Source organism: Choristoneura fumiferana, chromosome 7, assembly GCF_025370935.1.
Source record: "Choristoneura fumiferana chromosome 7, NRCan_CFum_1, whole genome shotgun sequence".
Taxonomy (NCBI): domain Eukaryota; kingdom Metazoa; phylum Arthropoda; class Insecta; order Lepidoptera; family Tortricidae; genus Choristoneura; species Choristoneura fumiferana.
In genome coordinates this window covers 13,954,913-13,978,633 of record NC_133478.1, presented here as the reverse complement: position 1 = coordinate 13,978,633, position 23,721 = coordinate 13,954,913, and the positions used below count along the sequence as shown (strand labels likewise).

At 37.2% G+C, this 23,721-nt stretch overlaps 1 protein-coding gene across 3 annotated transcripts; it reads right to left on the bottom strand.

The window, feature by feature from the left end:
- mlt (tubulin folding cofactor E like protein mlt) lies at positions 1-23,054 on the bottom strand. Of its 3 annotated transcripts, XM_074090252.1 has the most exons (9): positions 22,923-23,054; positions 22,365-22,631; positions 13,421-13,682; positions 12,666-13,171; positions 12,418-12,517; positions 3,549-3,733; positions 2,383-2,514; positions 1,983-2,082; positions 1-1,331 (listed from the first exon to the last, which is right to left on the bottom strand). In XM_074090252.1, exons 3-9 carry the CDS (start codon positions 13,664-13,666, stop codon positions 1,203-1,205), a joined length of 1,398 nt encoding a protein of 465 aa, XP_073946353.1. In that variant the 5' UTR covers positions 13,667-13,682; positions 22,365-22,631; positions 22,923-23,054; the 3' UTR covers positions 1-1,202. The 3 variants fall into 3 exon arrangements, with proteins under 3 accessions (XP_073946353.1, XP_073946352.1, XP_073946354.1); XM_074090251.1 differs by lacking the exon at positions 22,923-23,054 and having other exon boundaries at positions 22,365-22,763; XM_074090253.1 differs by lacking the exon at positions 22,923-23,054 and having other exon boundaries at positions 1-1,322; positions 22,365-22,763.
- Positions 23,055-23,721: the final 667 nt, after the last annotated feature.

The window sequence follows — 23,721 nt, the reverse complement described above, 5'->3', positions numbered from 1 at the left end:
TACAATTATTTCATTTATTTTCCATTTATTACTATGACATAAGTTGACAATTTAAAATATTTCTTATGATACAAGATACACCAATTTTAGCGAAGTTATTACATGTATCACTATAAGGCTGCCATGCTCGATTCAGTCATGCATGCTAGTTAGTATACATTGAATTTGAAGATACTGTAACAATTTAACGTCTTTGGCAGCTCTGGGCATCACAGGACAATTTTACCAAATTTCTAAATTTAACAACTGTAACGCAAATCGTGTTCTCGAGCTCGATGTTAAATGCTATCTTAGTTAGGACATGATTTTATAACTTGATTATGATATAGTTTTTTAATGTACCAATACGGCATTCGTAAAATGGCAGTTAGTATCAGTACCTTAAGTTTCGTTAAACACTTAATATGAATTTTCATTATCAGAAAAAGTTAGATCTTCAGAGTAGACATTGTTAAAAATAATACAATGCAATATTCATTCTGTTATTTTAATACATCTATAATTTATATCACAGTAGCTCAACGCAAATTAATACAAGTTCACCGCAAGTCCAATATTTGTCACAAAATAAATTTCAATATTTATTTAAAATTTCGTCGAGATGTGGTCGCTTTTTGTTTTAATTAATGTTCGACTTGTGTTAAATAAATTGTACATACTTTTACTTTGATTTTAAATATTTTGTTAATATTATCTCGATATGTTGAAATACAAATCAAATTTGTAAGAAACTAACGATTAAATAAGTTTTACTTTATAAGCAAGCACTAAACTACATGGTTTGTGACAACAGTTTCAAGTTTTAGTTAAATGTAATCTTGTGAAACTACCGAAATCATCAAAGAAAAATATTTCCTTAACAAAAGAACTAAAAAAATACACAACACTTTGTTAATCTAACAAGACGCTTAAAAATAATGCAGCAATTCACTAGCAAAATAATAATTGATACCACATGGCATAAGACCAGTTTTAAAAACTTCTTTCTATAATTTCAAGCTGGTTGCATTTCGTGTAAAAACATATTATGCTTCCAATTGTCAAAATGGTTCAGAAATGCTTCCAACTTTTGAGATGAAATGGATGTTTCATCTGTTCTGGTGTCTGCCTGCTTCCGACGCTTTATGGCAACAGGAAGTTTTAGATGTGCGTCTATAGTTGTAGAATATCGCAGGCATGGAAAATGGGCAGTTAACAGCATCTCATGCCGTTGAGTTTGAAGAGATTGTGTGTTTCAACTTTGAGTCGATGATGATCTCGTCACCGGATCGGATGTTGTACGAGTACAGCTGCTTGGTCGGATATTTCATCTCCTCGGGACCCTGAAACATCTTTAAAATTAAATAGCGTGTTAATAGAGTTAAGCATGCAATTAAACTAGATTATAACGTAAAATATTATCATTAGGACGGTGATAGAAGCTTTCAGGTTAAGAGTGAGCAATTTTATTAGTACCTATACACCAGCGATCGCGATCCAGTGGGCGAGTTTAAAACAAATGAAAGCTTATTTTGTTTAGAGAAACGCTAATTGAACAGTGAAGGAGTTAAATAGATGTGTATTTATTTATCTTAAAGTGACAAATTCAAATTAACAGACCAAAAATCAATTGATCCCTCTTAAGCAGGGATGGGGAAACTTTTTCCTTCGAGTGCCAATATATAGTAACGAAATATATGGTGGGCCAAGTTGTTGCATTTTTGGCTGTTATTTACTGAAATAAAAATATGATATGTATTTTCTGAAACACTAATTTGGCCAATGAGAATGAAATTTTGTAACAATACGAAATTGTTTGATAGTCGCGGGCCGGATTTCAAGCCTTCGCGGGCCGCAGTTTTCCCATCCCTACTTTTACTAGTTACTAAATGATACAAAAAAATGTTTGAAATAGTGACTAACACCAGAATCTTCTTTCTCTGATGGATCTTATGTCAAAGTGTCATTCATAAAAAAAGCTAAAAACAAGCTGGGAAATTTACCTGCGTGTCCCTTAGCTCTTGGTCGACGTAGAACAGTCTCATCTTGGACGCAGGGAAGCCGGCAAGACGCTCAAGTCGCGTTTTGAGATCGGCTACAGTTCTGAAAAAGAAAAAAAACTGATTGTTACATCTGAGGGGGAAGAATTTCGGATCTTGTGATTGTGAAGTCACAAATTTATGACGAAAACAGACGATGTTAGCACATGTTAGTGACAATGGCATTAATACACTCGACAGACAGAGGCAGTATTGTCTAACCATCTCTTTCTACCTTCATCTTATACCGTGTGACAGTAAGAAATGGTGAAAACGATTGTGGTTCCGAGTGCGACAATAAGGCCTCAGAACAGTGATTTACACTTGGATTTGCATCGGTGCGGTGTTATCGATATTGACTTACCGGTAAACGTCGACGGTGCGCACTTCGCTGTTATCCCCACAAGTGAAGGTGATCTGCACTCGCTTCTCGGGCCGCAGGTCCACGGAGACCAGGGGGTCAAGCTTGCCGTGGACTCCCACTAGCTCCCAGTACCTGGAATACGAATATTTGAAAATGAATATCGTGGCAGCTTTAACAGCCTACAAAGATTTTAATTATAACAACCCTCAGGATCCATCACAAGATCGGCTTATATAGTAGAACTGTAATTTTTTCCAGTTTTGTTTGCCACGCTATTTTAACCGGTAGGTATTTATATTGAACTAAGGTTTAAATCCGGTACAAATAATACGGCATATATGGTATATATATCGGTTTGAAACCCTGAATATATGTATACTTAAACGATATGCATATACTGAATACGATAGTAAGCCACTTGTGTAATCGTAGGCCCATTCTACATAAGTAAAAGGAATTTAGTTACTAAAACAAATTTTTAACTAGACACACGTAATCAAAATAGTCAGTTGTTGTAACCTTGACGTTTCGTCATTGCGCCTAATGCGCGGTTTACTTTATATTCATAAACGCAGATTGCATGCTGCGAGAGGTTTCGATCCCATTAGCATACAGCTTTAGTCATTTAGGTCGCGATTTTAGTGCAAGTTTTCCGCCCACACACAATCATAACTGTTACCTATATATAAATAATATAATGTATGTATTTCTTTCAATATTCTGTGTAAAGTAGGCAAAGTATGCGAATGAATTTGTTATAAGTTTATCATCGAAGACGTCCACTGCACTGTTGAACAAAAGCCTCGCTCGCGCGCTCTTAGAATGTCACGACGACAAACGATAATTCGCCACTTACATGTGATTATGTTATTTTTCATTAAATATTGTAGCGAATCGGGAGTCGGAAAATAATACCATTAGTTAGTTAAAATTTTCTCTACACATTTGAGCTTCAAAGTAGCGATTAATTTTCATGATTCATTTGATACCTACGTCTGGGCCGTATGTATTGTTCCCACCGCTGTTTCTTAAAGACCAATTATAATTGCGATTTCATTCCTGTACAGTCAGTGGTATGGTAACTATACATCCAGCATCATCAAATTGCTCTTTCTTCTTAGCCCCTTTTTCCAGCAACAGATTTTATAATATTATGAAAAACTCACCTATCAGGACGATCGCTCTCTGGCTTCTCCATGTAGTACCGTATGAAGGCGCGCTCGGCGGAGTCGCGCTCCTCCTCGGGCACGTTTCCTCCGCCGTTCAGGGTGCGGACGCGCGGTAACCTGGCGACCAATAGCAGCCGTCGCTCGTGCTCTGTTGACTCCAGGCGCTCCCACAACGGCCAACCCTGAAAAAAAAATTGTGAAAAACTCACTTACTAGCGGATCGCTCTCTGGCAAATCCATGTAAAGTACTTGTGCAGCGAGCATAATGGAACGGAACTCCTTGGAATAGGTTCATCTCAAGGAAAATCAATACAAGGCGCTCGGGCTCTGTCCGCAATCATTGTTGCTAAGAGTAGCCGAGTTCAGTAGCACTGTTGAAATGGCAACCCTGTAACTTCAAACACAAAAAAATGTTGATTGGAAATGAAAAGCTTGGTCATTTCGCGCGAATAGTGAAAAAATGGCAAAGGAAATGTCAAGTCCAATAACAAAAAATGGCGCTCAGGGTACGAGTCCGCAATCAATTGAACCTTAATGAGTCACAAAAAATTGATTTGGCAAAAAAAGCTCGTAAGGCGCTCGGGCTCTGTCCGCAATCAGCCTTTGCTATCAAATCCAACTTTGCATTGCGCATTAAACCTCTTAAGGGACCTGTAGTTCAGCGAACAGCAAATCGCGCGAATACGTAAATCTTGGTCAATTCGATTAAACAAGATCAATACAAATGAAAAAATAAAAAGTAAAAAATAAAAATGTAACCGACTACAAAACCCGTGAAAATATTTTTCTACGTAAATACCTACTGGCTCGAAATCGGTGACTCAGCACGAGCCTGCAGGTATTTATCTAGAAAAATATTTTCAAGGGTTTTGTAGTCGGTTCAATTTTTTGTTATTTTTTATTTATTTTGGAGTCGGTTTTACTTTTTTGTTAAAAAAAATCTTTATTTCTCACTTTTTAGTGATTCGTAGCCAAAGTACGTCTCACAACGATTCCATTAAGTCCAGACACGGCTTAGTTACGTTGTTTTATAATAGAGTTCCGTTTCCTATATACCTTCCGGCTTCAGCTTCAGATCAGTTCGATAGAATCATTAACGTAAAGCTTCTGCTTAGTCGCTTATCTAGGTATATTAATCATGATCGTTTGTTGAGCGAGTATTACTTAGCTTTGACGAGTTCCATTGGTCATCTACGGTCTTCTTCATCAGGTCCAGTTTACCAAATGATACTTTCTGAATATAAATGCTTATCTTAATGCTAAAAATGCCAAAATCGCCATAAGTGTGCCTATAAAATTTGAGGTTTGCCATCGATTCCCTAGGATCCCATCATCAGATTTTGACTTGGTGACAATGGGACTACCTCAGAAGAGTACTCCACCGAACAAAAAAAAAATTGTAAATCGGTCCACAATTGAGTGAGTAATCGGTGAACATACATAAAAAAAATATACGAACATTGGAAATTTGGAACAGAACCTCCTCCTTTTTTGAAGTCGGTTAAAAATAACAGGAAAGGAACTTAAATCATTCCTCGTCAATGTATGTGATAATGAGTGCTGTTGAGTTGATGAAATCATTTTTAGGTTTTGAATTTATTGAATCAGATTTTGAATATGACAGAATGAAACAGAATCAATGTTTTCAAGAACAAAATCCGAGCTGTCTCTTTTCATTAATTTTCACATAATTTTCGCAACATAACGAATGTTTGCACGCTTTGTGTGTGCCCCTTGTGTGCCCCTGTTACAATGTTGTACGTATAATGACCGATATTTTTTATTTGTGAAATGCCAATCCTTTTTAATTTGCCGCCGTTTCATGTTGCCAAGATTCGCTGGTCCTACTCAAGCCTGATGTCTAGTGTAATTATTGAACACTGATTAAAAGCCTCTTATAGTTGAGGTCGTAAATACAAAAATGCAGATAAATAATCTAGTCCGGTATAACCGATATCCGCAATCCTCCTTTGTTGCGCTCGGCGCGGCGCGATCAGCCTTGCCCGCCGGTTTTGACTAAAAACGGAAGACGGAACCTTTGCGTGCGTCAGTGAGCGAATACAGTTATTCTGCCCTTTATTATTATGGCCGTTTCGATAACAAATTTAGAATTCAACTTCTAGTGCCAAGTGGAAGTTTGAGCAATTTAGATTTTACAGTTAAATCTCTAACCAAATCCGAGATACAAAATACGATTGCCAATCATAACTTATTGGTCCGTTTTTGCCTATCTGCATTTGAGTACTCGCTCACTCTGTGATGCGATCAGTTAAAAGGAATCTGACCTACCAAAAGGATCTGCGCAATAACATAACTTTACCAAAATACATACAAGATTATGATATACCTACATTTATTTTTAAACCGGTGCTGTTCCAGCCCGTGCCGGTTCCGTTCCGAATCGTTAATTGCGGTTATTGATTTCTGTCCGAGGTCCGGTGCAATCAAAATGTCGAAAACAGACGGTTCCACTCATCCATGTAAACTGGCCAATAGGGGGTGCACTTTGCATTGGTATCATTTGGCTTTACCGTATTTGTAATAACTTCATTGCGTACATTTAAATTGCTTTTTGAACTTTACGTTGCTTGGCCTAGGCGATGAAGTAAGAAATCTCTACGTAGAGTTGTAAAAGTTCAAGTATCTTCACTCCGATATATCGTGACGGGATCTAAAATCCAACCATCTCAACCATCTAACTTAAAACCTAGTGAATACAGTTGTTCAAAAATTGCAAACGTTACTAATAAATATAGGTTACCTAACATAGGTTTTCCGGTTCACTTTTTAGCGGTCCTTTCATGCGAACAAAATGATAAAAATTATACTTATGATCATCGTTTCCACTATAGATTCAAGGATAAGCAAGATGAGCAAGATAAAGCAAAGAAACAAGTTACAATTAAAAGCACAGGTAAGAACGAACTTAGTCAGTCACGTGCGAAAATACGTGATGGTAGGTATATAATGTAATGCGTGAATCGGCTAGCCGTTAGTAGAAGACAATACTAATTGTGCAACAGCATCGCGATAAGCACGTCACCTTGGCAACTCACTATCATACCTACATATTTAATCAGGATTGATACGATGCATAAATATAGTCCTTCCCTTCAGTCCTGTTTAGGACGCTGAAAATTTTTAGTATATGTGTGTTAAAAATGCAGATAGGATGACAATTTAGTGGTTTTGATTATCTTCTAGCCTTGATTGATGAAAATTAATTTATTCCACTTTGTAGCTTTCACTGCCATTGTCATAAGGAGAACATGGATAAAAAATAAAAACATAGCAGTTTTCCTTAAGCTAAAATCTTCCGAGCCCCTTTCTTTACTTATGGACCTACCTCTCTATGTATCTTTACGCGACTTCAGTTAAGCAAGAAGCGCGTCATAACGCTCGTAACAAAAACAACTGTACCACTACCATGAGTTTACAGTGACCGTACTCGATAGCGACGGCGTAAATTATTTATAGAGGCGCTGTACAATTCTCTATATAAATAAATTACGCCGTCGCTATCGAGTACGGTCACTTTAAACTAAACTCATGGTAGTGGTACTGTTAAAGGAAATCACTATGCCTAAAGCATTGCGTGATGGTAAATATTTATTGCCCTTCAGATACCCTTATTCATTGAATAGCCTTCGAGTAGGTAAGATTCCATTACTTCGTATAAGATCTCTTCCTATAAGCCTTTCATAAATCGTCGTGAAATGTACTTATAAACAGTTTGCCTAATCAACTTCGTTGATCATTAAAGAAGTAAAAATTTACCTTAAACTACGAGACTCTCATACGCTTGTGGTTATATTGTATTGTCTTATCTAGAGACAAAATTATAGAAAACCAATAGACAGGTAAAATTTTCTTTAAAAGCTTACGTTTATTCTTATTACCCCTGATAACTCACTTCTTAACCTTCTTTTGCTTCACAGAGCTTCTAGTATTGTAACCTTATTCCCCAAAGTCATATAAGAACACATGTTTTCATATGTAGTAAAAACGTTCTCCATATTTTACGACAATCCCCGAGCGAGGTCACGGACGAGACCCTGCATCCATTATTACGTTTCCCTTTCTCCGTGACAGAATAGAAATGGCGCAGCTAAGCTAAAGCTAACCTAAGGCTAATGCAGCTGCAATATTGCATGCGGACAATGCAGTCGACCTACTTGTGACACCCACGTTCACATCCGTCCCCTCTTTATCCTGCCAATCAAATGAAAACGGTGTCGGAAAACGCGATTGGTCGACATAAACATACTAAATCAAATTTAGGTTTTTTTTTAAGGCAAGAGTACGATTTGGCCATCTATGTAAGTTCCACGATGTAACGCTTCAACCTCTTGTTCTACTGGTATAACAAGTCAAAGCTGTGGATGAACTTCACTAACACCACTAAGTACTTTACTAAACGAGGGAGAGAGTAGCCCAATTTATTTAGATGATTCCAGTGAGTCAAACGATTTTATAGTGCGCAGTGCAACATCACAGTGAAGTTAATAATTCGCTGCCTTCCTTTCAAATATCAGCAATGTCACAGATCCAGTCGACCCATCTTCCACCTTACTTCGTTTGACGTTACTGAGACAGACTCATCGGTCATCGCGCATCGATGAAATTCAATAACCTTAGGCCTTATTAATAGAATCTTGATTATCCCAATGCCAATATAATTGGAGCAATGTTCGGTTCGGTAGTGGTCTCCTCATCCTTAATTAAGGTAGCCAGGGCACGCTAGGTTTTGTCGCGGACATACTTAGCGCAAATTTCTAACAAGTATGTAGACCCTTGAATGAGATGGATGCATTATATCCGCTATAAAACGCGTGTTTTCGAGTTTTACCCCGAGCTCGCCCAAGTAGGTACCTCCGCTATACTCTGAAATAGTGTAGCTGGGGTGTCCTAGAAACGGTATAAAATAGTCATAGCGGTCATGTAAAGGTAGGTGTGTACGGGCCACGACACGACACGGTGCGAGTGCGACTGCACGATCGTATTGCACGTGTTTTAATTCAAACAAAGGGCGAACCGACTATTATGCTGTGCTTCATAACTGTAGTACAGACGTCTCCCTTTTTGCCTCGTAAACTCTTAGGTTCTAGGTAGACCACCTACTTACTTAACATTGTTTTTTTTTTAAATAATCAAGCTTAACGAGACGTAGGTTCGAGCCTAAATAGCTTAGCCTTCGCTCTTCTCTTCACGCCTAAACCGCTGAACCGATTTAAAATAAACTTAGTAGGTATGGAGATAGTTTGAGACCCTGGGAAGGACATGAATAGATTTAATCCCAGAAAATTCTATAGTTCCCGCGAAAGAATGTCAAATGAATTCCTTGCAGTTGAAGTCGCGAGCAAAATATATAAAGAACTAGCCTTTGCCCGCGCCTTCGCCCGCGTGGAATTCGGTTATCGCGTGCTGTTCCCTCGTCTCGGGAACTGTGCATATTTCCGGGATAAAAAGTAGCCTATGTCACTCTCTGGCTCATAAACTATCTCTATGCCAAAAATCACGTCGATCCGTCGCTCCGCTTCGACGTGACGTCGGGCATACACACAAACATACAAACACACACTTTCGCATTTATAATAATAGTATGGATAAAGGTATTCGATTTCGATCGGGAAAGATTTAAACGTTTCAACCTACTTACTTAATTATAATTTTCTCTCATGCTGATGTTACATTTTCTTTACAACGGGAAATGAATGAATCGTTTTATTGCAAAAATAGAATCTTTGAGTTCATTAAAGAACTAACAATTTAAAAACCGGCTCGATTTATATTACTTACATCCGTTTTATAATAAATAACTTAATAAATAGTTCCTCAGTAATTTATATTTTAATCGCGTTTATAATATTAGTAGGATTTTTCCAGCTATAATTATTCAAATAGGTATCAATTTGGTTAGGTTATTCTGAATTTACTTATTAGTCCTTTTAAATAATTTATTGACTCAGGCGTTTTTACTTTGCGGAGGTCCATATCAATGAACTAAATAATAATAATAAAATAAAAAATTTCAAGAAAATCTCTCAATCTCAAAAGAATGTTAAGTAAGACATTCTTAATTCTGTTAATTGAAGATGGATTGTTTCACCTAGGTTTCACAGATCAGAGCCCAAATGAAAGTGAAATCACTCTGTTAGAAATGATACGATATGAATATGACATGAGCCGTTAATTATTTATTCATACAGAATATTGGTTATTTTAACTGTTAATAATGCATACGCATATTTATATAGGATAGTTTTTTAAAACGTTATAATTTTTCAAAAGTAGGGCACATAAATTCTGAGATCTTACGAGGATTTAACACCACGAAATTGGCAAAATTTGTCTTGTACATGTTATGTTCAATCAAACAAAGAGTCAGTCAGAGTCAGAACGCAAAAGGCGTAGGCGAAGGTAATACAAAACGACCGTTAACTTGTCCCATATGATTCACAAGCTACACACTTGTCGGTTCGAGTAATTTTCCAATTCAAAAATAATATTTTTTGCGCAGTGCATGTGGCCAATGTCATTTAGGAATGGGTCACCTTCGCTAAAAGGATTTATTGCCCTTTAAAAAGGTTATATTCGGTGAAGTGAAACGCTCAAGTTTATCTTTAAACAGATAATTACAAATTTGAACACCAAAAACGTGTTATGAAGTTGAAGAATCATTTCATAACAAATACGAGTAACACACGTTCATAAACAAACACAGCAAGAACATAACTTGTTATTACTCATAAAAGATATCATTTTTTCATAGTAGTCCATACGTATACTTAATTGTACTCGGTTTTGTAACTAGACTGCTGATTTTATTATCTTCTAAAGGTAATGCTTTGCAAAATAGAATTGCCTTCCAACTAAAAGACTTAGGGGCTGTTTCACCATCCATTGATTAGCGTTAACCGACGGTTAAATGTGATGCCGTCTCCGTCTATTCGAACAAAACAAATAGAGACGGCATCACACCTAAACGCCAGTTAACACTAATCAATGGATGGTGAAACAGCCCCTTAATATTTAAGACTAACGCTTAATCTATCCGATTAACAATTAGCCATTTTTGTTATTCCGGTTTGCAAAAATTGGAAATTGTCACTGGTAACTATTGCGGAAGAGTAAGGGGCTGTTTCACGATCCATTGATTAGTGTCTCCGTCTGTTCGAACAAAACAAATAGAGACGGCATCACATTTAACCGTCAGTTAACACTAATCAATGGATGGTGAAACAGCCCCCTAAATCTTATCTTGTTTATGGTCGGAGGAGTTCAAGAAAGAGGTCACAAAAGGTCGATCTGCAGGTAAAATGGCGGCGAAGAGCGATTGGCCGGTAACCACGGTTATTTTAGTTATGAGTCATTGATTCAGTCCCTTTTTCTTGGATATATGATCATTATTATTTGACAAATACACTTACGAACCTACCTAAAACATTGGGCTGGTCATTCAGAGATGAGGGGAGTGCAAGAATCAATAAATAGTTTATTAATGCCATCATAAAGATTAACCTTAGGAAATGTAAATTTAAGTTATGATTTGAGTGTAATTTGTAAGCCATTCGATAAATAAATAAATAATTATTTATCAAAACGACAAAGAATATAAAAAAAAGTGCATAGGTAATAAAATAATCTTCTTTAAAGCTTTCTGCTTATTAGTTACTTCAAGTTTTTACATTTACAAGAATAGGTACCTACTAGACGAATAAACGGTACATAAGTACTATACCCAAAACAGGCCTACGTCTGCGTTCTTTATTTATTACTATTATTACAATCAATAATCACGTAAACTGCGCGTTACACAAGTTACACATCAAACAAAGCGCGTCGTTTCATAACTACGTCAATTGTGTGACATCACGACTTACCTACTACGCTGCAACGACGAAGTAAAACCATATACTTACTTCGGAATACTAACGTTTAGCTATACTTTCACATTCTTCGTTGCGTGACGGTCACAAAGCAGTACTTTGATCATTGGACGACTCTTGTATACTTAGTCTTAAATAGGATTCAATTTTGATGCGTATGGGGGTCTTGACTTTGAATAAAGGATAGCCCAAATTGGTTGTTCATATATACTGGGTATATAATGTACCAGTATATAATGTACCAGAAAAGTTGTGCTACAATTCTACAAAATTATTACATTTTACTAAGTGAAACTTAACAATTTTGTAGAATTGTAGCAACTTGTAACTTTTGTGGTACAGGGGGCAGAGCTGTTCCGCTATTTGATTGGTCGACCTTGACAAAAGCATGTTGTACGGAGTTAACAGGCATAGTTAATTAAACAGCAACAATTGACAACTGAATGTGCGCATCACCTTTTTATAACACAATTTATGCGTAGAAGTTAGCAACAACATGTGCTGTCGCAATCCGTAATTCCGATTTACACAAAGGATTCAGTGTATGATTTCATGGAAATACTCGGGTTTAGTTTACGGTTTTAATCATAAAAATAGACACTAAAAACGGGGAACAAAAACCAAGGTCGATTATTATAGGGGAATCATTCCTGTATCATGCACGTCAAACAAATCTCGACGTGTTGAAATTACGCGTGCCGGCTGCCGGGACTTGAGTCCGGGGCGTTGCGTAAGGCGTAAAGTGGGCCACTACTAAATCCGGAAGACCTTCACCTGCATTGCCGATAGTCCGCTCCCGAGGGATGCAATACGAACAAATTACGACACTTCAGAGCGCGACGAAGACAGATCGATACCAGGAACTTTATATTCGGAGGGGTAATACCAACAGCGATTTAATGCGGTCGAACCGCGAATTGGCACAGTGATTGGCTAATAAAGTTTCTAAACGATGTCATAAGAGCTAATTCACTTACTTGCACTCGTAAACTCTTCAGAGAGGGAAACTGCGCTAGTCGATCCACTTCATCCCACGTCGCTAGGCCGGTGTTGTTCAAATTCAGGAACCGCAAGCGTCTGGAACATTAAACGGTTTTAAAATTTAAGGTCACGTTTAAATTGAGCACACTTAAATTGTACTTTGTAGGTTCACTATAGGTCAATGTTAATGTGAATGGTAATTGTGCGGCGATTAGAGCATTGATTAGGATTTAGATTCACTCACGGGAACGCGTCGTGGCTCTTCTTGTTGCCGTTGCCGTCGCCGCATTTCTCGCAGGGATCGGGTTCCAGCGTGTTGACGGGACAATCGTTAACTAATAGCGTTTCTAGATTAGGAAAGGCGTATCCCAATTTAGATATCTCTCGCCAGCTGTTGATAGGGTTTCCGGAGAAGTGGAGCTTCTTTAATGTCTCGTGCACTGGTTCGAAGGAGTCCGGTGCATTGAGTCGTGAGCAGACTTCGCATCTGTCTTTTTCGTCGACCTCTTGGCCACTCAAGTCTACGTAAGAGTAGTCATTAAGACTCAGATGCAGCTCTTCGAGAGCTGGCAGAGCCTTGAGCAGAGAGTAGACATTAGGCCAGCCGACATAAGTCGAATTAAGCACGAGATTGCAGAGACTATCCCACCGAGGGTTTAACGCTTGGGCGGCTTGGATTTGCGCCGAAAGACGGTTGAAGCTCAAGTTTAAGAAGCGTACTCGTGGCGTCTGCTCCAATATTGCGAAGACCTAACAACAAAATGTTAAATTAATCGAAACCAAATCCTTAACTTAATTACCATTCCTCGGATTTTAATATTGATATCATTTACTCGATTCCATATCTCTAATAGTGATAAGATCAAGATCAGTTTGTGGCGCTCATTGATTAAGTTACTAATATTTTCAAAAACTATGCGAATATTGCATCAACTTTGTCCGAAATGGCATTTACATTATACATAAAGCACGCTTAGATCTCTTTAAAGTATAACGTACCTCTTCCCATTCCGTAAGCTTATTATTAGCTATATCCAGCTCAACGACATCTGCGCACTTATCGGCCAGCACACAGGCGTCGCCGGCGCAGTCGATGTCGCAGTCATTCAGCACCAGCAGAGTGGGCACGCTGAGCCTCGGTGATCTCTTCGGGACAAATATGGCCACCGACAGATTGTCTATACACGGATTAACTTCTCCCTTCGCGCCGTACTTCCGCTCCAGAGCTTCTAAAAGCGACGGCATTTTGGTATTTTTCTACCTGCAAATAAATTATGGAATGAACACAATGTCACGGTATTTATCAGTAACTGGGTTCGTGAAGTGCAGATGGCTCAGTTGGCAACAGAGAAGGAATCTTTGTGTCGGAAGGTTTTAGATATGTTTGTCATATTTGACAAGCATCTACAATAAACTACACGTCTCTTAATATCATAAAGATGAACCATATAAAGATACGTCTTGAATATGTTACTGTCTCGTAAGATGAAGATAAACTTAAAGGGAAACAAACGGGAATTTGCCGTTCAAAGGCGCACGTGCGATGTCAAACGATGCAAGTCAGAGATCAAGCGTTGCATTAATACTGATCGAGATGCCGAGATATTCATTATGTACTTACCAAGGTAACAGAAATTAGATAGACTCGTAAAATTCGTATTTGTATAACTTGGTTTGTTTTAAATATCTACTAAAAATAAATTACAGATAATACGACAGATCATGAATCAGTTTCCATTCCACCGAGATCCGTCATAAATTGCAGTTCAACAGAGTTCAACCAACGTCCATACAATACCTACTTCCAAGACGTCAAGGTATGGGATTTTATTGTGTCTTTTTCATCCGAGAGATAACATTATAAATTTAATAAAGCGCGCCTGAAACTGCGAGCACCGCGGCAGCTCAACAACAAGAGAGAGTCGAGGCGCCAAACAACAAACAACTGAATTCAATTTACTGGACCGCTTCCAAATGCAATCGTTACCTCATTCATGTCGCGCGAATTATAGGGTTAGTTCAGTATATATTTCAATCATTTTAATACACAAATATCGCCATGCAATTGTTTCTAATAAACTCCCGCTATTGAACGATCTTTACGAAACCAACTAGCAATTCATATTGCTTTCAGTACGTTGCATCATCTTTAAAAGGTACTTAATAATATGTTTAAGACTTCAACACGGAATATCATCATCATCATCCCAGCCTATATACGTCCCACTGCTGGGCACAGGCCTCCTCTCAGAACAAGAGGGCTTGGGCCATAGTTCCCACGCGGGCCCAGTGCGGATTGGGAACTTCGCACGCACCATTGAATCGCTTCGCAGGTTTGTGCAGGTTTCCTCACGATGTTTTCCTTCACCGCGTCTCAACAGGTTATAACTGCAAGCATATCGTTATTAATTGTAAATTACCTATTAGCCGGTCAAATAGGCATTGATATAGCATGATGCTTGACCAACCGTGCGGATGCGTGTCGAAATGATACCCTGCAGGTGTCAGAAATCGCGGCATTACATCGTCTATGTAGATACATACATTAATTACTGATGTCAATTAAATATGCATAGAAAACTATTTTCATTCTTATCGTATGTAGACAATGGATTGTGAAAAAGTATTAAAAAAAAAAACTTTTCAGTGTGTATCTCATGTTTTCAAACGAATCGCGTTTATGTTTATACAAACTATTTTGCATTTGGTAGCAGTTTCGGTGGGATAGTTATCAGCTAATCAGATCAGAAATAAAGTGTAGCAAAACTTGCGAACTGTAACTTAAAAGTGTTAGTGGTCTTTGTGGCTTCAATTACCTTATCTAGGTACTTTAGCGATATTCATGTTGCTTCTAACATAAGTACCTCCTTTTTAATGATATGAAAGCGGTGATCCCAGAAAAATACAGCCTGTCCAAATATAGAGCAGAAACATGATCTTACTTTTTACAAGTGATGAATCAGATTAGATAAATACATTGTTGGGGGTTTTGTAGTTTTTATAAAAGGCTACGGCGTTCTTTGATCTGAAGAAAGGTTGGCAACATTGACGTTCGACGTGAGCTAAATTAGAAGGGGTGTTGCTCAACAGCATCGGGAGATAAGGTCGCGCCGTGTTTGCATCCGAGGCTGAGTGCATTATGCTTTTACTCATGCAGTTAAATTTATTGTGTTCCGGTCGTGACTTATTCTGATGGCATAATAGAATGGGCTATATTTTGTACTCTTTTTACATTGCTTGTGCGAGCAGAAAGGGCGAGCGAAACGTTTCCGTTCCTGTCTGGCTGCCTGTTCTGCTACAGGTCGCATTTTTAACTGGTTCTCGCGAAATTTTGTAAGTACGTTTGATAATCTCTATTCAGTTTTTAGATGTTTAAAAATGGCGCACCATCATTCCTTCGTAAAGCTATGCGAAGACAGATTCGTAATGTATTTTACAGCGAACGCCACTGATTTCTTCCTTTTATCAATCAATAGCAACGATCGATCAATCAATCGGGCAAGTGTGAATCTAAACTCAGAAATAAATAAATAAAGTAAATAAATAAACAAATAAAACTAAGTATTGGTAAGTAAATATCTCAGTAAATACTAGACGATTTCTTGGATTCCAATAAGTTAGTTGAATGAAGTGTACACCGATCGAGTATCTAAAAGGGTGAGTTTTACCTACACTGAGGCTCTCCATGAATAACATCACATATTTTGATTTTTTTTTGCGATTTGTGATACGTGCACAAAATGATTGCGATTTCCATGGCAATAAGCGTGACAAGGAGTTATTTATATGAATCAGCGACCATCATTATTCTAACACTTATCTGTAATTTGGCCAGCCGCTAATGTCCTTTGTCCACTCAAGTGTGAACGTAACTTTTTCGTTTGATTACATTAGAGATTGTAATCTAAGTTATTAAGTGCACGCGTTGCAGGGACCTTGATGGCGTTATTATGCTTATTACATATTACACGTGGTGTGACCTTTTCGCCCTGTGATAGGTCAGGGTTGTGTTTTTGGATCAGGTTGTGTTGTCGAACAAAGTTTTGACTCTACATTCTAAATAACCAGAGAAAAAGACGGAACGGAGGTCCTAATCAGACTCCACCATATAAGTATAGGTAGTTTTTCACTGATTATTCGCACTCGGTGCGAAGAGAGTCATAAAAAGTACTTAATACAAAAAGCTTTCGTGATATTTGCTAAATTGCCGCCGAACCAAAGCGGGCTAGTAAATTGATTATTACGCGTTAACTTCCGCTAAGGCCAAGGTCGCCGCACAAAGATTTGAGATTACAATCGATTTAATATTTACGTCTATTGACCAAATCATATTATTATACATATTTTCTCAACTGAGCAAGAAAATATTCTTTACTCAAATATAAATAGAATAGATATCGATTTAATTCGAGGACGATTACAATCGATCAACGATGTAAAATGATAGATCCTTCCTGGTATTTCGCATCTAGTTTGATTTTTTATTAGTCACTGGATAAGTAAACATAAATCTTTCTCTCACATGTTGTACACAACTGTGTAATGTTAATTACACTTGCTAGTACAAAAATAAATACATACCTAACTATTCGATTATTATTAGAGAAGTATTCTTCTTGAATACTTTTATTGACCGTTCAAACGCTTTATCTAATTAGATAAAGGATGATATTACGCGTAAACTCCCGGCCTTGTGATTACAGTGGTCAAATGGGATCAAAAAAGAGCAGCAGGTTAAATCCGCATACGCATAACCGTAATAAGTTAAATTATGTTTACATTGCGAATGTTCTCAACCGCTTTATTACGTGATGCAGTAATTTTGTAAGCCATACGAGAATAACGGACATATCTATGTGTCATACAACACATTTAAACGTTCCAGATTTGAAACAGCGCGTATAATTTTATTGCACGATTTGCGGCGGCCATTGAGTAATGTTCGTCCATCGGTTGTGCAAATCCTCATCACTATAGCAATTGTGAAAAACTTTTGTTGAATTAAAACTTCAATCAAATTTAAGATGACTCAAAATTGGACAGTTATTAACATGTAATACCTACATAAGAAAGGTTATTAATATAAGCACAACACGCAACGATAGAATAGAGTGAGTTCGCTTCACATCAAGGCCATCAAGTTTACGTAGATGAACTTTGCCTGTTACAATACAAGGGCAATGCCAAACTTTTCGACTTTTGTTGTAAGTTTCTACGACAACTCCTTTTTTTCTGGAAATACGAAGTGGTAATTCGTAGTTATTGACTTCAATAATCAAATGAAGGCAGAAAAACTATACAATAATTGCTGTGTTGCAGTGCAGACCGCAAAAAACACTAAGATGTCAATCAACACAACCAAAAACAAATCGCACCATTATTTAGATAGCACCAAAATTGCGTCATTGGTAATCCGAAAATATGACTCTATCGATAAGAAAGTTGACAAAAGATAATAATAGATAGTAGCTAAATATAAGTTTAGTTGGCAGATAACTATAATATTAATAAATTACGACCAGATAACATAAAATCAACAATACATACTTAGGTAAGTAACAGAAGAATTAAAAAGAGACGAATACGAGAGGTTAATGTAGAAAATAGATCTGTTGATGCTCAGTATCTCCTGAAATATTCCGGATAAATTTGATAACACACTGTTTTAAACTAACAACAGATTAACAAGCTGTTCTTAAGGAAGGCTGTCGAAAGCGAGATCAATCAAGGCCACAGCGAATGCAATTGCAATGTACATATTTGTTGGTAGAGCCGCATGCTTCCAATTATTGTGGTTAATATAAAGTTATGTCCCTAGTGCATAAATATTTAGAAATTCTGATAAGTTGATTTGGACATAAGATATAAAAACACCACACCTTTAATAGAATCTAAATTTCCATTTAGGTGCCAATGTGATAAAATCTACTTCACAATTTACTGACCCTTGAAATCTAGTAAGTCCGCCGTTGAGTACTGAGAAAATGAAGAAATCATAAAAAGATGAAGAAATCCTTCGCCAGACAAGGACTAGTGCTCAGGGATAAGCATCAGCCTTGGTGGAGGTAAAGTACTTAATCGTGTCCAACTTTATATCTAGTGAGTATTATGTTGGAAAAACAATCTTCAAAGGATATTCAATGTCCCTTTTCAAGATTCAGAAGTACCATTTATTCTGTCGTAGAATATAAATTTTATTCAGATCTGTCGAAGCTATTTTAGCAGAATCTTGTTTTAATTTTGTTTGAATATAGGTATATTGATATATTATTTATTATAAATGAATAAATCAATTTCAAAATAACATATCTCTGACACAGATTGGTGAGTAAAGTTTAAATCCAATAGTGACTGATAATGATAATCCATAAGGATCAAAGTTTAACGCAACGATAACTAGAATACTGTAATAACACATCGCAACCTAAAATTAACCCCTGAGCAACCCTGACTCAACCGGTCAGTCAAAAGATACTCGAAGATTAATCCATTGATTAATTTATCAACGGATTGATAGTTAACTCGCATTAGCACTGCATTGTCTCATTTAGTAATTAATAAAACTTCCAACAGTGTATGAATAACCTTTATGCTTCGGGCGATAAATCTTTGTCGAGACAATGGGATTAATAAAATTAAGTGCTGCACGAGGAGCCATTGTTTAGCACTGCAAAGCTCTACATAAAGCAACTAAGATACTACTCGTTTATTTGTTAAAAACCGAAGCACCTCATATCGATCGAACCGCACGTTCGGATGTTCGTCTTATGAGGTAGTCTTTAGCGCAGCTTCAAAATATGATTCACTTCGTTAGTAGAAACTCCGTCAAATGTTTCTTTGTCTCCGAGTGTATTACATTGTTTGAGATAAACGGTAACGTATGTTTTTTGTACTGCTTTATGGTGTGCAATAAAGAATATTTGTATTGTATTGTATTGTATGTTTGATTTCATGTATGAATGTGGTTTCTGTGACAGACTTCTTGGCGGACTCGGCAGTCTAATCGGTATCGTAAGGTCTGTTTGACAACTTTAACCTTTGTGTCACAAGTCTGCAACGATTTGAAGTTTTCTTACAAAACATAAAAATATTTTGGCCATTGTCCGCAATAGACATATTTTCTACAGGATATACCTGATCGCAATTATTTTATGATAAGCTCCCAATATTTCGACGCAGTTGTACCTATGTATCCTGACCTCGCGATCTACATCCCGCAAGACAGGAAAAATGTCTTATTAATCGAGTCATTTGCTACAAAAAAAAAAAAACAGTCCAAGTGCAGTAGCAGAAGCTGTCTGAGAGAAAATCCTATACAAAAGTCAAGTAGGTAGGTATCCGCAGAACAGATAGCTTGAATCCGAGTTCTGCAATGTGGTAAATAATTCACTATCGTGAGGGGGCACACTCCGTCGTTGAGACATGAGAAATTGCCAGAGGGGACTGAACCAGCCGTCTAGCCACTGGAAGTCTGTTGAGGGCACTCATTGTTAGTTCCAGAAATGGAGTTTATGATTTACGATTGGACATGCCAGTGTTTACATTGGGCCCTTATGTATGAACGATGCTGCACTTTTTCTCGGACATTGCTAAATTTCAACAGATTAATAATAAAGAAAATCGTTTTGAAATTGATGTAGATAAATAAAATTGTTACCAAAAATATAATTTTTGTTTCTGGATGTTGCTGTCCGACTTAGTGGCGAAGAGTGAATATTTTCGTTAGACCACCCAGGAAGGGAAATTATAAATGTATTTGAGGTATTCTTTGGATGCAATACCTCGCAGTTAGTGTACATAACCTTTGCCAAACTAGTCATTTAGACAACCGGTGGGAATTGAGTTGTTACGGCGCCACGCCGCTGCTGGCTGTGTGTCTAATTTACGTGTGGTCTGTGATCTTATAGAGGCTTTACCGAGGCAATCATGAAATTTTCCTTAGAAATCGTACCTATAAGGGTTTTTTTGCTGACGACTCCTTCAAAAGACTACCATCGCATTACACCATGTGTTGTCCATACTGGCAAAGGTAAATATCAAAGTTAGAATATTTATCAATGCTGTCACTGCAATGCAGCCAGAGGTGCTTGGAGTGCCCAGAGTTAAAAATTTAAACGGTTAACATTGGGTCAGGGATGAGGATGATAGATCCATAAGTACTTAAATTTCGACACTATACTTAGCCCTGGGGTAGCCGTTAACTCGGGGCTTGTAGCAGTTAACCCTAGTCTTCACTTTTTTGGTAGTACTAAATCAGCCGCTTGTTTTTTATAATAGATTACTCGTACATTTTAGCAACTTTTTTATAGTTATTTTTCCACACATTTTGCTACATTTGGAGCCAATTTTACAAAAGTTAAATGGTAACATTGATGTTAAATTACGTAAGTTTAAGAAGCGATTATGTATAAAGAGATGCATCAGAATTATCTGCATCCTCATCGGTTAACATTATATAAAGACCTCCCACAACATAGCTCGGCCATAATAAAGCACCATAACACGCCTAAACAATAGTTTGTACCAAAAAACTCATTAAGTAGAACATAATAGCCGCAAATTGTCGACGCGTGACCGTCTCTGTCCTTAGTGACATCCAATGGCGGACAAAAAACTGTTTGCAAAACCTATCGCGAGATAATAATGAATAACTGCGCAGTTGTCGAGGTGCGCAGTGATTTTCGGAGAATCATAATACAGTGACTTTAAAGTTTTCTGGTAATAGGTATATTAATACGTACAAGGTCCCATTTAATTGACTAAATTGAGTTTTTGCGGTCGTAACTTTTAATGCGCGCTTACCATTATCTTCGTATCCTGTTATACCTATCTATCCGCCTTCATAATTCAAGTGACATCAATGCGTTAATCGTTCGAAGGACCAATATTTTAACCAATATTCTTAAAATTTGCCGTGGGCTTTTGATTGGTCTAAGTATACGAGTTGTATGTAAAAATTTAACTCAATTACTCCATAGCTACTAGTTAAAATTAATTAACCTTCTTATAAACGTAACTGGCAGCTTGGCAGTTTTAATTTCTCGCGGCTGCGTTCGCAAGGACGCACTATTTCTGAACGCAGCAGCGGTGTCGAAATGAGCGGGAACTCGACGTTCAAACATTTTCACCGATTTCTTGTACATAGGTTTTTTTTCTATTTTTATGGTTACCGCCGAAAAAGCGGACTAAGGCTTCGGTAACTGGGTCACGGTTAAATATGAAGCTCTGCTCTGTTGATTAAGATACGCTTGGAATGTTTAATTAATAAATGAATTATAACTACAATCAATATGTTCATGCCAATTTCAAGGAAGGCAAAATTGCAGGTAGGCTATATACAAATGCACAAATTAAGTAAAATTAGTAAATAATTGAAATGCCCCAGGCCAGACTAGATTCGAGTACTTGTTCGAATAGATTTGAAAGGTTTCATCATTTTATTAGTAGGTATTGTAATAAATTGACATTATATTTATTAATGACTACAATCCAGGTTAAAAAGTCTCAAGCCATTTCAGAGATTAGAGATCCCCAAAATAAATAGGTACACAAGATTTGTTCCTTCAATAAAGGTAGGTTCCGTAGGTAGGTACCTTTAAAATTAGATAGATTATGATGGGAAAACTATTTTTTTTATCATGATAAGTACTACAACTGGTGCTATCATGTACATTACATACTTAAGTTGTATCATGTAAGTACATACGTTACTTACCTACCTAGTTGCCTAGAACAAGGAAGTTGTTTTACTGGCAACGCCACTACCAAGCATCGACGTGAAACTGGTTTGTACTGGCCAATTCTATTATACAGCAACGTGGGATACAGAAAAATAAAAAGCTATATCTACGCACGTGTTCAACCTTTATAACTAACTAGGTGTTCCATGAGTCACCTCACAACACCACAATAAAAACAGAAACAAAACCATGTGTATACTTACCCTTACCAGAGCAGCAGCTGTTTAAAATCCAAAATATATCTTGAAACACAGTACCATGGATTTGTCAAATTACATCTAAATTACATTATAGTTGTTTTCCACCAATAACTCCGATGGTACAACAAAAACCACTGTTATGTAAACAAAGATTTTCAACACTTCATCGAAACTGATGGTTGAACTACATGTATTGGTATTCGGCTGTGATCAGCTGTTCACATTTTTATATTGCGTCTAATAAGAATCCCATACGATCTTGAAAACGCACTGAAACAGAATGACAACAGTTCAACGCTGTTTACATCAATAGCCTTTTTTTATAGAAAAGGCGGCAGGCTCGGCGCATGCCGCACGCACACTAGACACGTTTGTGTACACGACACGATACGGCACAGCCGACCGAGGTATTGACTAGCCGTAGTGGGGATGAAAGGGGTCAATGACGCTACCAGCTGAGTGCTGCTGCTAGAGCGAGCAAGAGCTATAGCAAATTATCGAGCGAGGTGAAAAAGCAATACAACAAAGTGCAGCACACAAACAAATTTGAACTCTACGTACGTGCATTAGTTTTCCCACCCCAGATTTAATTTATTTTGCCTAAAAATATTAAGTTTTGCATTTAAATTGTTTTGTGTTTTTCACATTTTTTGTTCCAGCGAGCTACAATTTTCTGACGTTTTCTTGCTGTCACTTACTAACACTAATACCAAACTAATACTCTTTGCTTACTAACCAACAACAATAGTTTAATAAAATGAAATCGAATGAAGGAGGTTGCTTATAGGTATCATATCATTATTGTTTTATTATCTAAGTTTTATCCAGAAACCAACTATTTTGTAAAAGTTAAGGTTACATGTAAAACTTTTATCCAATTAACAATACTAACACAATTTTTCATGCCATTTTCTTCAAAGATTAATAAATACTTAGTTTGTGTGACATTCAGTGGTCCAAAATGATCTAAGTACAAATTCACTAAAAAACAAAATTAGCATACTATCATTTAGACAGGTATCATGTGCCCCAAATATTTTGAACACATAGGCACAGAATAACCAATATATAGTACTACATAGGTAAGTAAGTACTTACTTAATGATTTTATTCATTAGATTAGGCCCTAATCATTAGGGTATTGTTAAGGGTTAGAGAATGAATACAATACATGACATATTACTGTTCGAAAGCTCTAGTCTTTGCTATGATACCATATTTTGTATTTAACTGTATCAGTACCTTCCTAAGTGCTTCCTACCTGAGTACTAAAACCATGGTTGGCTTTCCTTTCCTCTTGAAACCTTTTCCGTGCCTTTTCCTCCCCATTGGGATATTATATTTTAAGCTAGCTACATTG

Excerpts from the sequence above, each read along its gene's own strand:
- mlt (XM_074090252.1), bottom strand. The coding sequence starts at position 13,666 with ATGCCGTCGCTTTTAGAAGCTCTGGAGCGGAAGTACGGCGCGAAGGGA. Across the intron at positions 13,172-13,420 it reads AGCTTACGGAATGGGAAGAG|GTCTTCGCAATATTGGAGCA; the intron begins GTACGTTATACT and ends TTTTGTTGTTAG. Across the intron at positions 3,734-12,417 it reads TGAAGAGTTTACGAGTGCAA|GGTTGGCCGTTGTGGGAGCG; the intron begins GTAAGTGAATTA and ends TTTTTTTTTCAG.